The sequence below is a fragment of the Solanum stenotomum genome, chromosome 10 (assembly GCF_019186545.1).
Source record: "Solanum stenotomum isolate F172 chromosome 10, ASM1918654v1, whole genome shotgun sequence".
NCBI lineage: Eukaryota > Viridiplantae > Streptophyta > Magnoliopsida > Solanales > Solanaceae > Solanum > Solanum stenotomum.
The window spans coordinates 8,687,976-8,701,019 of record NC_064291.1 but is presented as its reverse complement, the minus strand read 5'-3'; the positions used below and the strand labels follow the sequence as shown (position 1 = coordinate 8,701,019).

General features: G+C 36.9%; 1 protein-coding gene across 1 annotated transcript in view; it reads left to right on the top strand.

Annotated features, from left to right (window-relative positions):
- LOC125842714 (guanine nucleotide exchange factor SPIKE 1) overlaps positions 1–13,044 on the top strand; it is a 54,446-nt gene that overhangs the window by 35,829 nt on the left and 5,573 nt on the right. Inside the window, exons 19-23 of the mRNA XM_049522041.1 lie at positions 3,191–3,317; positions 5,046–5,239; positions 6,768–6,898; positions 12,076–12,151; positions 12,302–12,416. Coding sequence (XP_049377998.1) covers positions 3,191–3,317; positions 5,046–5,239; positions 6,768–6,898; positions 12,076–12,151; positions 12,302–12,416 — 643 coding nt within the window. The remainder of the gene's footprint in view (positions 1–3,190; positions 3,318–5,045; positions 5,240–6,767; positions 6,899–12,075; positions 12,152–12,301; positions 12,417–13,044) is intronic.

Below are 13,044 nucleotides of genomic sequence, written 5' to 3'. Positions count from 1 at the left end.
TAAATAACTAATTCATGATGATCTGCTGTAATTCTAGAAACCCTAGGTCTGTTCATAATCATGGAATCAAGAATCTGATTGAATTTTAGGGACCTAATGGGTGAAAGGAACCCACTAGTGAAATCCCACATACCTGGTGACGAATTCTACGGAGAAATCTTTCGATTTCGGGGCTGGAACTGATGGAACCTTGCTGCGTTATTGAACTAGGGTTCTTGACCTTTTTCTCCTATCTTGATTCTAATATTTCTAAGTTTTGATTAATGATTTTGACTAAGGTAAGTTCTAGTTATGTTTCTAGGCTTTAACTGACTAAAACTTCATGATTCAAGGTCTAAATGACGTATCTTAGGGGTTAAATGAAATAGGAAAAGTCTAAAAGACCCCTGAATTAACTGCTGTTGGAGTGACCTACGGATTGGACCTACTGGCCGTAGGTCAATCTACGGTCCGTAGATTGTGTCCGTAAGTCGAGCCTGCTCGACAGGCCTTCACTAAAACGAGCATAACTTTTTACTCGGAGGTCGGAATTTAGCAAACTCGGTGGCGTTGGGAAGATAATTCAATTATCTATCATATCATAGGTCATGGGACACCTAATTCATTTTGTGCTAAAAGTTATGACCATCTGAAGTTGACTTAACCACAATTTCATCTAACTGACTGCTGACCCTCACTTACGGTCAGACCTACGGACCGTGCATCGAATGACGGTCTGTGCTGGTCGACCGTAGTTTGTGTCAGAGGCTGGGTAAGGGAAGTCTCGATCCACGGACACAGACCATGGACCGTCGTCTGATCTACGGACCGTGGGTCTGTCCGTGAGTTGGGACTTAGCCAATTTTCTGAGTTGGTTTGGGGATGGGTTGCAGTGGTGAATCACGGACCACCAGCACGGGTCGTGGTCTGACCTACGGTCCGTGGATGGTGACCGTAAGTTGCACCTGCAACTTCTCAAAATCTGCATTTTTGGTCCGTTTCGAATACGGGGTGTTACATACAGAGGAAGATTCTTTAAGACCAGCCAGAACAATCAAATTCTGAGTACATTTGTGTTGGTTCAAGTGCACACCTAAAGAATCATAATGAACTTCCAACACCCAAACATATGTAAGAGTACCAAGATCTTTCATATGAAAAGAATCCTTAAGCTGTTGTGGAGGCTAGCAATTTGTGAAGAATCAGTTCCTGTTATAATAATATAATCTACATACACCAAAAGAAGAACACAACTTGTAGATGTTTTTCGAAGAAACATAGATGAGTCATATTTGCTCTTCTCTAAAGAGAATTGAAGCAAAGTAGATCGAAACATGTCAAATCAAGCTCAAGAAGCTTGTTTTAATTCGTACGAAGACCGCTTCAACTTACATACATCTTATGCAGGTGATGAGAGCAAACCAAGAGGGGGTTTCATATTGATATCTTCTTTGAGATCACCATAAAGAAAAGCATTTTTGATCTCCATTTGATGAAAAGGTTAGTTTTGTGACGCTACAAAGGCAATAATAGTTCGCACCGTAGTCATTTTTGCTGCCGGCGCAAAAGTCTCCTCATAGTTCACACCATACTCTTGTTTGTTACCAAGGACCACCAATTGAGCTTTGTACGAATTCCATCAATATGAAGTTTAATTGAATAAACCCATTTACAAGCAATTGGATGGACATTCGAAGGACAAGTAACAATGTTCCATGTGTTATTTTCTTTAAGAGCCAAAAGTTCTTCCTCCATTACTTTCTACCAACATTCAAGCTTGGAGGCTTGTGAGTAACCTGTTGGATTAAAGATGGTGGATGAAGTACAAGAAAAACCATACAAGTAAGGAGTACGAGACACTTTGGTTGATCGCCGAGGAGGCTCAAGAGGAGCAGGCTTGGAAGAAATCTCAAAGTTGTCCGACGTCGTTCATATACAAATCTAGGTTTTAACTGCTTAGAAGAAGATGACAAATCCTCAAACATAGGAAGAAGAGGAGAGACAGAAGATAACTCAACATGAGTAGGAAAGAAATACTAATTCTCAAAGAAAACAACATTTCTAGAAATAGGAAATTTATTAGAACTTGAATCTTAGTAAATAAAACCTTTCTGACCATAACCTATAAAAACACATTTAGTTAGACTGAACATAAAGTTTATTGCGTTGAGAAGGAGGCAGATGCACAAAACAAACACAACCCTGATGTATGCAAATTATTGATTTCAAAAAAATGTATGCAAATTATGATAACTAGGATTTTTGTGATAAAGACGATAATATGGAGACTCAAAAGTTAATACTTTAGATGGCAGTCTATTAATCAAATAAACAACAGACAGCTTCCACCCAGTATTTAGACGGGATAGATGACTCAATAATAAAAAGTATGAGTGACATCTAAAAGGTGGCGGTTTTTACGCTCAACATCCCCATTTTATTGTGGTGTATATGGGCAGGAGCGTTGTGAGACGATTCCTTTCTCAAGCAAGAAATTATTGATTCATGAGACATATTCTCCACCAGAATTAGATCTTAATATTTGATAGAGATGGAAAATTGTGTTACAATGTAAGCCAAAATTTTCTAGAACATGGAAAATACCTCAGATTTAGAACGAAGAAAATACATCGTCTTTAATAGTAACTGTAATATGGAGATTAAGTGCAGAATCCGAAGGAAAAAACAATTTTCAGAAGGAAATGAAGAGAAACGAAAAGTATATTATTGCTTCTAGGTTCAGAAGCCTAAAAGGCACAGCACTCTTCACCCAGTAAAACAGAAAGAATCCCGTGACAATATATTTTCACAAGTGATACTTAACCGTAGTCCGTAGTCTTTACCTAGCACCATTAATGGTTCATACATATCAACTAGGACCAAAAGATAAGGTTTGTTAGTTATACATAACACTGACAGCATCAGGGGAAATACAGAAAACTCAAAGAGATCTAGCAGGGGTCTATCAAATCAGAAAGTTTTCTACAAGATTCTCCTGCATCATTAAGACTCTCATTTAGTAGGGTATGTGTTAGATCTGCGTATATCATGTTGACTTCTGTATGTCATTGCTAGCTTAGTTTACTGGATATTGGATAACAAATATTTTAGCACCACAGGAAAGGACTCGATTGCCTGGAAACTACAGAACCATTTAGTTCTTTAAGATTTCTGTATTTTTATGTCTTAACTACTTTGGTTTCTGGTACAGGCAAAAGGGTACCGCGTTGGGCCTGTCTATGATGATGTCTTGGCAATGGCTTGGTTTTTTCTTGAGTTAATTGTCAAGTCAATGGCACTGGAGCAGGCTCGATCCTTCTATCACAATCTTCCATCAGGTAATTGCCCATTGGGCATGTTACTGCCGTCATTGTTATTATCATATCCATTTGTAATCATCTAATCATGCTTTTCCTTAAATCCTCTTGTCTGAAAAGTGCATTCATTTAAGGTCTTTATAACAACTGTATTCATTGTGTTCCTTCACTCAGTCAACAACAACATACCCAGTATATTCCCACAAGCGAGGAAATTACAATAAAGAAGAAAAAAAGAAGAAAACTTACCTTTTGCATGTGATCAAGGAAAAACAGTTGTGGTGTTTTTGTACTTCCATTAGTGATCTTATTTGGCTGGTCTTTTTGTCACGACCCAAACTCCCCTAACCTATGATGGCACCAATACCCCAACTCGGTTGGCAAACAATTCTATTTTTTTATTCAAGTTCCATTAATTAGATGTATGAAGTAAAGCATTAGAAGCAATTATTAGTTATAAAGGCGTCTCAATAGTCATAAGTGTGGAAATCAATGGTGCAACCCCATAATTTGGTGATATGATTACAAGAGCAACTATGCATACTAAAGTACAAGTCTAAATAGTTTAATAGTCTGAGAAATAAAGATAGATGGAGACCGGTGCTGCAGATCAACCAAGCAGCTCATCCCAAAGTCTCCAAGTTGGAAACTATATATCAGACACGTTTGCACGCTTCATTCTTTCATAATTTGAACCGGTGGAAACTATACTCAAAGCACTACAACTTTCATTGTATATCATCTCCAAATTCCTTATAGATTAAGAGCAGTTCGCTTGCGAAGTCGGGTCAAGCGCAAAAAATAATAACCAGATTTTTAGCACTTTAAATATTTCAAAACTTACTTCAAATGCGCTGAAATCACCTGAGCCCCTCCGGATGCAATCAAAACATGCAAATAACTCCAAGTCACCCTACGAACCTGTGGAACTCTCAAATCACCATTTCTAGGTTGTCTAGACACAAACTTGACTGTGTTCAACTCGTAATCTTCAAAATAACTAGTTTTTAAATTTAATGTGTGAATCACTCCCGATCCCCTCAGGACCCATCCAACAAAGTTCTAAATCATCATATGAACATATTGGAACTTTCACTTGTGTAACCCCCTCTTGTTTCCTATTCTAACATAAATGATGATTTTACTTGGAGTTTTTGTAAATCTAATTGATAAAAGATGGATGTTGAGTTAAAACTTGGGGTGCGTGGGAGGTGAAGTGATGAACAAGAACTTGTGTCTCCACTTTTAGGTTTTCCATTTATTCGATGGGTTTTTTCGAGTGATGAAGGGTTGTAGACTTGTAGTAGGGGAATATCTTCTTACTATATGACAAATTTTTTCTTGGAATGGGATGTTTTAGTATAATGCTCGATGAAAAATGAAAATGTTTACCAAGTTGGTAGTTTTGGTCACACCTTGTTACATGTGTCTCTTCTACATGATAGTCTAATCAATTCATCTAAAGATGTAATCAGGTAGTCGAATCCATCTAAGTCCATTGTGAATGATGAGCGTGCATTTGCTTCACCACTGCTATACTTTGTTTTGAGCTAATAACCATGGCTTCCATTACATACATGTGAATTCAGAATTTAGGTTTTGAAGTCTTAGACTACTTGTTATTTACTCTGTTTGGATGCCTAGTAGTTCTTTTGAAACTTCAAATTTCTGACTGTCGAATAGTTGTGTTTGGAAATTCACTAAATTGAGGCTTTATATTGATAAGCTGTTTCATCCTTCCGTGCACAGGTGAAGATATCCCGCCAATGCAATTGAAAGAAGGTGTTTTCAGATGTGTTGTTCAGTTGTATGATTGCCTTTTAACAGAAGTTCATGAACGCTGCAAGAAAGGTCTAAGCCTGGCCAAGCATTTAAATAGTAGTTTGGCTTTCTTTTGTTATGATCTTTTATCCATCATTGAGCCTCGTCAGGTTTTTGAACTGGTAAGCTTTCAAACTCAACTTTTGCTTGTCTTTCTGATTTAGTCTTCCCTAATTGCTGTTACCCTTATTCTACATTACTCAGCCCTGTCAGCCCTCTTTTCTCCAGTTAATGGTTGAGACATAATCCACCACCTTGGTTCCTGCTGGTCTTTTCAAAGAGTATTTAACCCAATATTTTCATAGTTAAGAAATCTGGGACCTCTCTCAAGTGATACCTCCAAATCTACTAAGCAGACATCTGCTAATGTAGTTTTACTTCAGAGAATCTTCTTCCATCACAACTGTGTTTCTCAAGATTTTCTGATCTTTCCAACAATTTAGGTTCAATGTCCGACCCTTTATGCTGAGCTGCTGCATTTACTTATCTCTTAGTCATCGATACAACGGTGGGAGATTTAGAGTCTTCCCCAAGCAACTTAAAATCTTTTGAACCACATCCAACCAGCCAGGATTAGAGCTAATCTAAAGATGATTACTGCTGATCTCTCTCTCTCTCTCTCTCTCCCACATTATTATTTCAATCATAACAAACCACCCACACCTATTGAAGTTCTGTATTATATTATATTCATATACTTCCTCTGTTCAGTTTTTTTCTTTCTTTCCATTTTAGTCCGTTTCAGAAAGAATCTCTTTCCTTTTTTGGCAACTTTTTCACATGGCATGTTTAAGACTACAAGATTAAAGGACATTTTAGTACATTGTACCTATTTTGGTTTAAGACCACAAGATTCAACTTCTTTACTTTCTTAAACTCTATGTCAAGTCAAAACCAGAGAAACAAATTGAAACGGAGGGAGTACTGCTTAATTTTTGCCCATCTTCAACAAATATTTCCTATGCTTTCTGATGGTAGATGCAGAACACTACAGCTGGCTGATAAAACAATAATAACAGCATCTGTCCAAACTAGTTGTGTTGGCTATTTGAACCCTTGAAGTACATTTGGGCCTGATTTAGAGCAGTGCATATCACTGAATTTATGTTTTATCAACCTTCATACTGCTACCGCTAAAATGATTTCTTCTTTTCACTCACCAGCACATACCAGTCAGAGCAATTTTCCTTTAGATCGGTTGGCTCAAAAAGATGTTTCTCTAGGGCGCTTGAGTCGACCTGAACACTACAAATCCACACCTAATTCACCCAACCTATATACTGCTAACGTGGTTCCTTCTTTTCACCAGAATGTACCAATCAGTGCAATCTTTCTTTAGGTCAATTAACTAGAAGGCCTTCTCTCCTGCTTTGAATTCTTAGCATGACTAAGAAAAATAACGGAAAGAATGTCGATTCGGTATGCTGAACCAACATGATTTACATTAAAATGTTAATGCGATGGTCGTATTTAATTTAAAAGGGAAACATACATTTTCTTCAGCTCTGCTGTGGTTGTGGCTTTATTCAGCACCAAGCAGAATTTTCTTGATATCATTATGTTATGTGATGTTACATTAAATATTTTTAATTTTTGTTTTCCCACAGTCTAATAATTATGCATCTTCCTTGTAATTGCTCTTTTTTACAGGTGTCCTTATATCTCGATAAATTCTCTGGAGTGTGTCAAACGGTGCTGCATGACTGCAAGCTTACCTTTCTACAAATTATATGCGATCACGATCTTTTTGTTGAAATGCCTGGACGAGATCCTTCTGATAGGTAAATGTTCAAATATTTTCAACCGTCTTCTTTTGTTCAAATACTGGTTAGTTTACCTTGTTTATGCTGCTATAGCGCTACCCTTTTATATAAAACATCTATTCTACAAGGTCAAATGACTTATGTTCAGATTTATTATATATTGAGTTAATTCCTTATAGAAATAACTTGGTAAAGCCACTTTTGTTTTTGTTTGTGTTATACCAATAATGTTTTACGCATTGTTCCACAAAAGAACTATTATGGAAAGCACTAGTGAATGGCATAGATGGTCCCTTAAGTTTGAGTGTAGGTGTAAGTTGTCCGATAAATATACTTTTTTGCATATTAAATCCTTCGAAGATGGAGTTTCTTCTCCATTCCATTTCATCACGTGATAGTTCTAATTGGAGCTCAGATCTAGCATAGAGTGTCAATAGCTTTACAAATTTGTAAACATAGCAGATTCGTAAGTTATTTAATTTCTTTTTTACATTCATTGTTTGGAAAACATATAATCTAGATTTCCCATGATATCTTATGCTGCTTACTTTGATCATTTGACCATCTAATCTTTTGTTCTTCATTATTTTAAAAACATGCTGAGTGACTTTAAAACACTCTTTTCTCTAGAAACTACCCATCACGAATCAACTCTTTTCATACACCACACACATTACTTGTCAATTGTAGTGAAAAGTGAAAAAAAGAAAAAGATGAAAACAAACCGAGTCTTTTCTATTCCTCATTCTGCTTATGTTACTTCTAATTAAATTGCAGGGGTACTAGTTTTATAGGTTTCTTGTTTTGTCATATATGGACTCCCCATGATACTGAATACAACCAACTATTACTATTCGAAGAGTCATTGAAAGTTGTCCGGATAAATATACATTTTACTGAATACAACCAACTATTGTCCAGCCTCACTTCACTTTTGCTCCTCTTGCAGTAGTTTATTAGTTATACTTGCACTGCATGTGTTCTATCATCCTAAAATTATCTTAAGATACTGCTCTCCAAAATCCTTTTCCATTGTTCTAGGGTTTATTGACTTGGTTCCTAGGTTTGTCCATCAATACATGTCATTTTAAAAAAAAGCATCCATCACTCATGCTCATCTTGTATGACTAGATTATAGAAAATTGGATCTCTATAAACCAACAGGTGGGAGAAACTTGTTTTGTATACTTCATCAAAAGAAGCTTGTTTGTATCTCCTCCGGTTGTTCACACACTTGTCGCATCCTCCAAGGACTTCTAAAAATGCATAATTCCTTTTAATTAGGTAACAGAGGAGGTATTAACTCATGTTATTCAACTACATTCGTGATGATTCATTTCGTGTCTTTGATTATAAGTAAAATGATGCATGTGATAGAGCCAGGGGAGGATGCAACTATATAGCTACGGGTTCATCTGAACCAGTACTTTCTATGCAGAAGATAAGTTAATGTGTAAAAATGTCACGCCCTGAGGCTACCCCCTAGACACGGACACGGGACCTAGGATCACAAGTGACCCCAAGCTAACCCTGCTGGCATAATCATGAGCATACTAAAGATAATAATAACTGATGCGGAAGCTAAATCATAAAGTAAGTCTGAAATGATGGGGAATACCCATATACTATAACTGAGATGAATGAAAACTGATGAGTTTAATACAAAGAAAATATTAACTCAATACTAACTTGAATCTAATTATGTCTGAAAGTAGCCTCTAAACTGACTAGAAATGTTGGGACATGCCCTAACTAAGTCTAGCAAAACTGAAACGAAAGGACTAAAAATACTGAAAAAAACTCATGACTATTGTCCTCGGAGAATGAGGACTCACCACTGATTCTGCTGAACTGGAGATCGGGAACCGATCTAAGCGTGATCTGGATGTTGAAAACCTGAACCTACATCACGAGAAGATGTAGTGCAAAGTATGCGTCAATACTTGGAAGGTACTGAGCATGCAAGATAGAATAAAGTTGAAATAAACATATAACTGAACGAGCAATAAAGCAAGAGCAGAATCTGAACATGATATAGATACTGAATACTGAGCTAACTGAATGTAATGACCAAATTTATAACATGTTGAAACTGAACACTGACTGTACTGTAAATGAGGTCAATGCAATAGAATCTGAGTGAACTGTGGGAGCTACTAATAACTGACAATAAAACCACACGAGCTAAAAGTGGAGTCCAATGTATACGCCCCATCGAGAGGACCCAATATACCCGGCCAAAGGTATAGAGGCATGACTGACGTGATCACTAACTGATATTGCCCACAAAGGGGACTTACACCTACGTGGCGCGTAGTTCTGGGACTATATGGGTACATTGAACCCTAGTCCAACTCGGTATTATGCTACTCCTAATAGATTAAGTGGTTAACACATTATGACTGAGTTTCTGTATATAATGTATAGCTCAAAACTGAACATGCAATCTGAGAATGCAACAATTAATTTGATAATGATGCATTCATAAACTGAGGCATGTATAACTGAATACATTATGACTGAAATACTGAATAGCTCAAAATACTGACATGTATACTCATACTTGAAAACTCCTTAGAAAACAATTCAAAATCATATTATACTATGATCATGGATGACTTGGGAAGTCATATTGCATAAACATTGATGGTATATCTAGATACCATACTGTTCATACATTGATGACCTATTTGATTGTCATACTAATCATGTTTTAGAAGCTCTTTCTCAAAAACTCAGTTTAAAACTCAAGTGTTGTCTTAAAAAAAGCTTCTCAAGATTTATGACTCAAAATAGGGTTTATGCTGAAATATACTGATAATGTGGCGTTCAAAACTAGAGCATGTATATCTGAATAACTGAAATATTTGACCTAGCATGGGTAATTCAAGAACTAAAGAAATACATAGCTAGGGTTCTGAAATTCATGCAATAAACTGAGTACAAACATGATAATCTGATTTGGGACATATTCATAAGTAATTCATGATAATCTGCTGAAATTCTAGAAACCCTAGGTCTGTTCATAGTAAGAGAATCAAGAAACTGACTGAGTTCTAGGGACCTAATGGGCGAAAGGAACCCACTAGTGAAATCCCACATACCTGGTGACGAATTCCACGGAGAAATCTTTAGATTTCGGGGCTGGAACTGATGGAACCTTGCTGCGTTCTTGAACTAGGGGTCTTGACTTCTTTCTCCTCTTACGTTCTAATTTCTCTAAGTTTTTAGTGAATGGTTTGACTTAGGTAAGTTCTAGTTATGTTTCTAGGTTTAAACTGACTAAAACCTCATAATTTAGGGTCTAAACGACGTAGATTAGGGGTCCAACGAAATAGGAAAAGATCAAAAACCCCCGACTTAACTGCTGTCGGAGTAACTGACGGAGCTGACTGACGGTCGGTACTGGTCGACCGTCGTTCGCTACTGAGGATTGAAAGTTGACTGGCCCATCGACTGAGCTGACTGACGGGCCGTGAGTCGACTGACGGTTCGTACTGGTCGACCATCGTTTGCGACTGAGACTGAAAGTTGACTGGCCCATCGACGGAGCTGATTGACGGGCCGTCAGTCGACTGTAGTTGGCTTCCGTCGGTGGCACCTTCAACTTCTGAAAATCTGAAATTTTTTTCCTTTCTCGAATCTGGGGTGTTACAAAAAATCTATTAAAATTGCAATAAATAGTAGGTTTGAACCCATAATTTTAAAAATACAAATGATTTCAAATACTAAAAATTATGAAGGTTGAACCCATACAACTTAAATGCTAGATCGCCTCTGGCTAGAGCAAGTGCAAGTGAATGGATGTAGTTAAAAAGAAAGCAGGGGTAAGCGTTGAATAGGGGCTAATTTTTGCAAGCTCTTGTCGTCGTTGAAAAAGGTACATAATGTGAAAGGTTAATGATGTTGATAGCAAGATGTCTAATGGTTGCATAGTTGTAACAATCCCTATTGCAACAAACTAGATTCCAGAAACTCTAATTATTGTCTAGATTCCTAATACTTTTTCGTTTTTCGGATAACCGTAAGATCTTTTATTGATAAGAAATATGATGGTGAAACCTTGCATACAAGTACAAGATATAAATACAAGATGAGTGTAAAAAATTGCAAGCACACATGACTTTGTGCAATAGCAGCCGATCATCTAGACAATTGGTATATCATTTGTGCTCCTACAAGTACACAACAAAACTTTTCCACTGATAACTACACAAGCATTTCTCCATCAGTCGCACTTCTATTTCGTCTCTTTAGCATTTTTCACATGAATTCTAGAGGAGTCATGTTCTATTCGTTTCTTTCTGCACTGTCATCTGAAGGGCTGCTCCCTAATGATTCTTGGTATTACTCTTTCATTATCAAATATATTCCAAAATGTACTTCGTAACCTAGATTCATAAGATGATGGAGCAGTAAATGAGTTGTATCCTCTCTTGCATTCTCGCACATGAAAGTTCCGACTAATGTTTAGTAAATTTGCTTTTCATCGAATTTTCAACTGTTAGGATGGATTCCTGTGTCTAAACAAAGGAAAGAGGCATTTCTTGGTGCTCTAGGGATCCAAGTTGGGGAATGTGGGAACTACCTGCCATAGAGTTCTCATTTTTTCCTTTGCAAGTTGGAGAAAGATTTTTCTGTGAAAGTTCAAGTCCCATGAAATATGCCTCCCACTCTTTGCAAATCTCAACTACTACTGCTATCTGCTGTGTTAAGATGTTCGATATAGCTTGATAAACATAGACAGCAGCAACACAAGAATTCTGCTTCTAAAAGTTCTATTTCCACTCCATTTCCTACTTCAGATCTTGCAGTTCAATGGAATTCATCTTCCCTTTCATTGTGCTCCTCCATAATGCTGTTCCATATGGTTGCTTTACCTGATAAAAAGTGTTACCTAATAGTATTTCATGGACAAAAGAATTTCTCTGAAAATCTTTTTAAGTATTCTTCAATGCTTTTACTTATCAACCAAAAAAAATTGATTTTCTTTAATGCTTCATGCTTTTTCGTTTCCCAAAGCAACGATATGGAATGGCAGTAGCAGTATGCTTCTTAGTTAAAACTTCTTATTTTGATTTGCATGCAGTGCCTGTTGACAATGCTGGCAATGTTTCACTGTGCTCTGCCATTTTTTGTTAATCGCTTGGCCTGATCGACAGTTTAACTTGTGATGTTATATGTTTTATATGCAGGAACTATCTTTCATCTATCTTAATTCAAGAGATTTTCCTTACATGGGATCATGATGACTTGTCAATGAGGGCAAAAGTGAGTACTTAGCTGGATGCTGATATATTTATTCAAAATTTTCCTCCAGATAGTATTCTGCGCGTTGTGGGGAGTTGAGTTCAGTGCAATTATCTTGCCTAGCTCAGGCTTTCTAGCTGCACATTAAACTTTCACTTTATATATTTATAGGCGGCAAGAATCTTGGTGGTCCTCATGTGTAAGCACGAGTTTGATATCCGCTACCAAAAGCTAGAGGATAAATTATATATTGCTCAATTATATTTTCCCCTTGTTGGCCAGGTTCGTGATTCTAATTGAGCAATGTTTTATAAGCTTTTGTTCACCCTGATTGATAATGTTGTTTATTCGCGCATGTTGTTCAAAAATACTTAAAAGTGTTAGAAATTTCTTTGCAAAACCTCCACAGTGCTCTACATTACAAGGTTTGGTGAACTTATTTACTAACTGTGAGAATAAAGAGAATTTGAGATAAAACTCAGGTTGACTATTCCCTCAAGCTATTGGGGTTTAAATAACTATGTTTACATGTTCCAAAAAAGGAAAGAAAATCACTACCTAATTACAATAGGAGTAAATTAAGATACCTCTATATTTACATATAACCTTGAATATTCACAAGGTATCTTACATCCCCTCAAACTAGTGCATACAAATTATATGTACCGAGCATGTGACATATATAACTTGTTCTGGGACCGGCTAGGGACTTTGGAAAATATATTAGACCGCACAAACTTTGTGACAATGTCTCTGGAAAGTACTATCTATCTGACCAAATGACAATGATATCTCTATGTGTTTGGTCCTCTTGTGAAACACGGGATTCGATGCAATGTGAAGTGCAGCTTCCTTATCAAACACAATTTTCATTTATTTAATCTCTCCAAATTTCAACTCCTAGTTGCTTGATC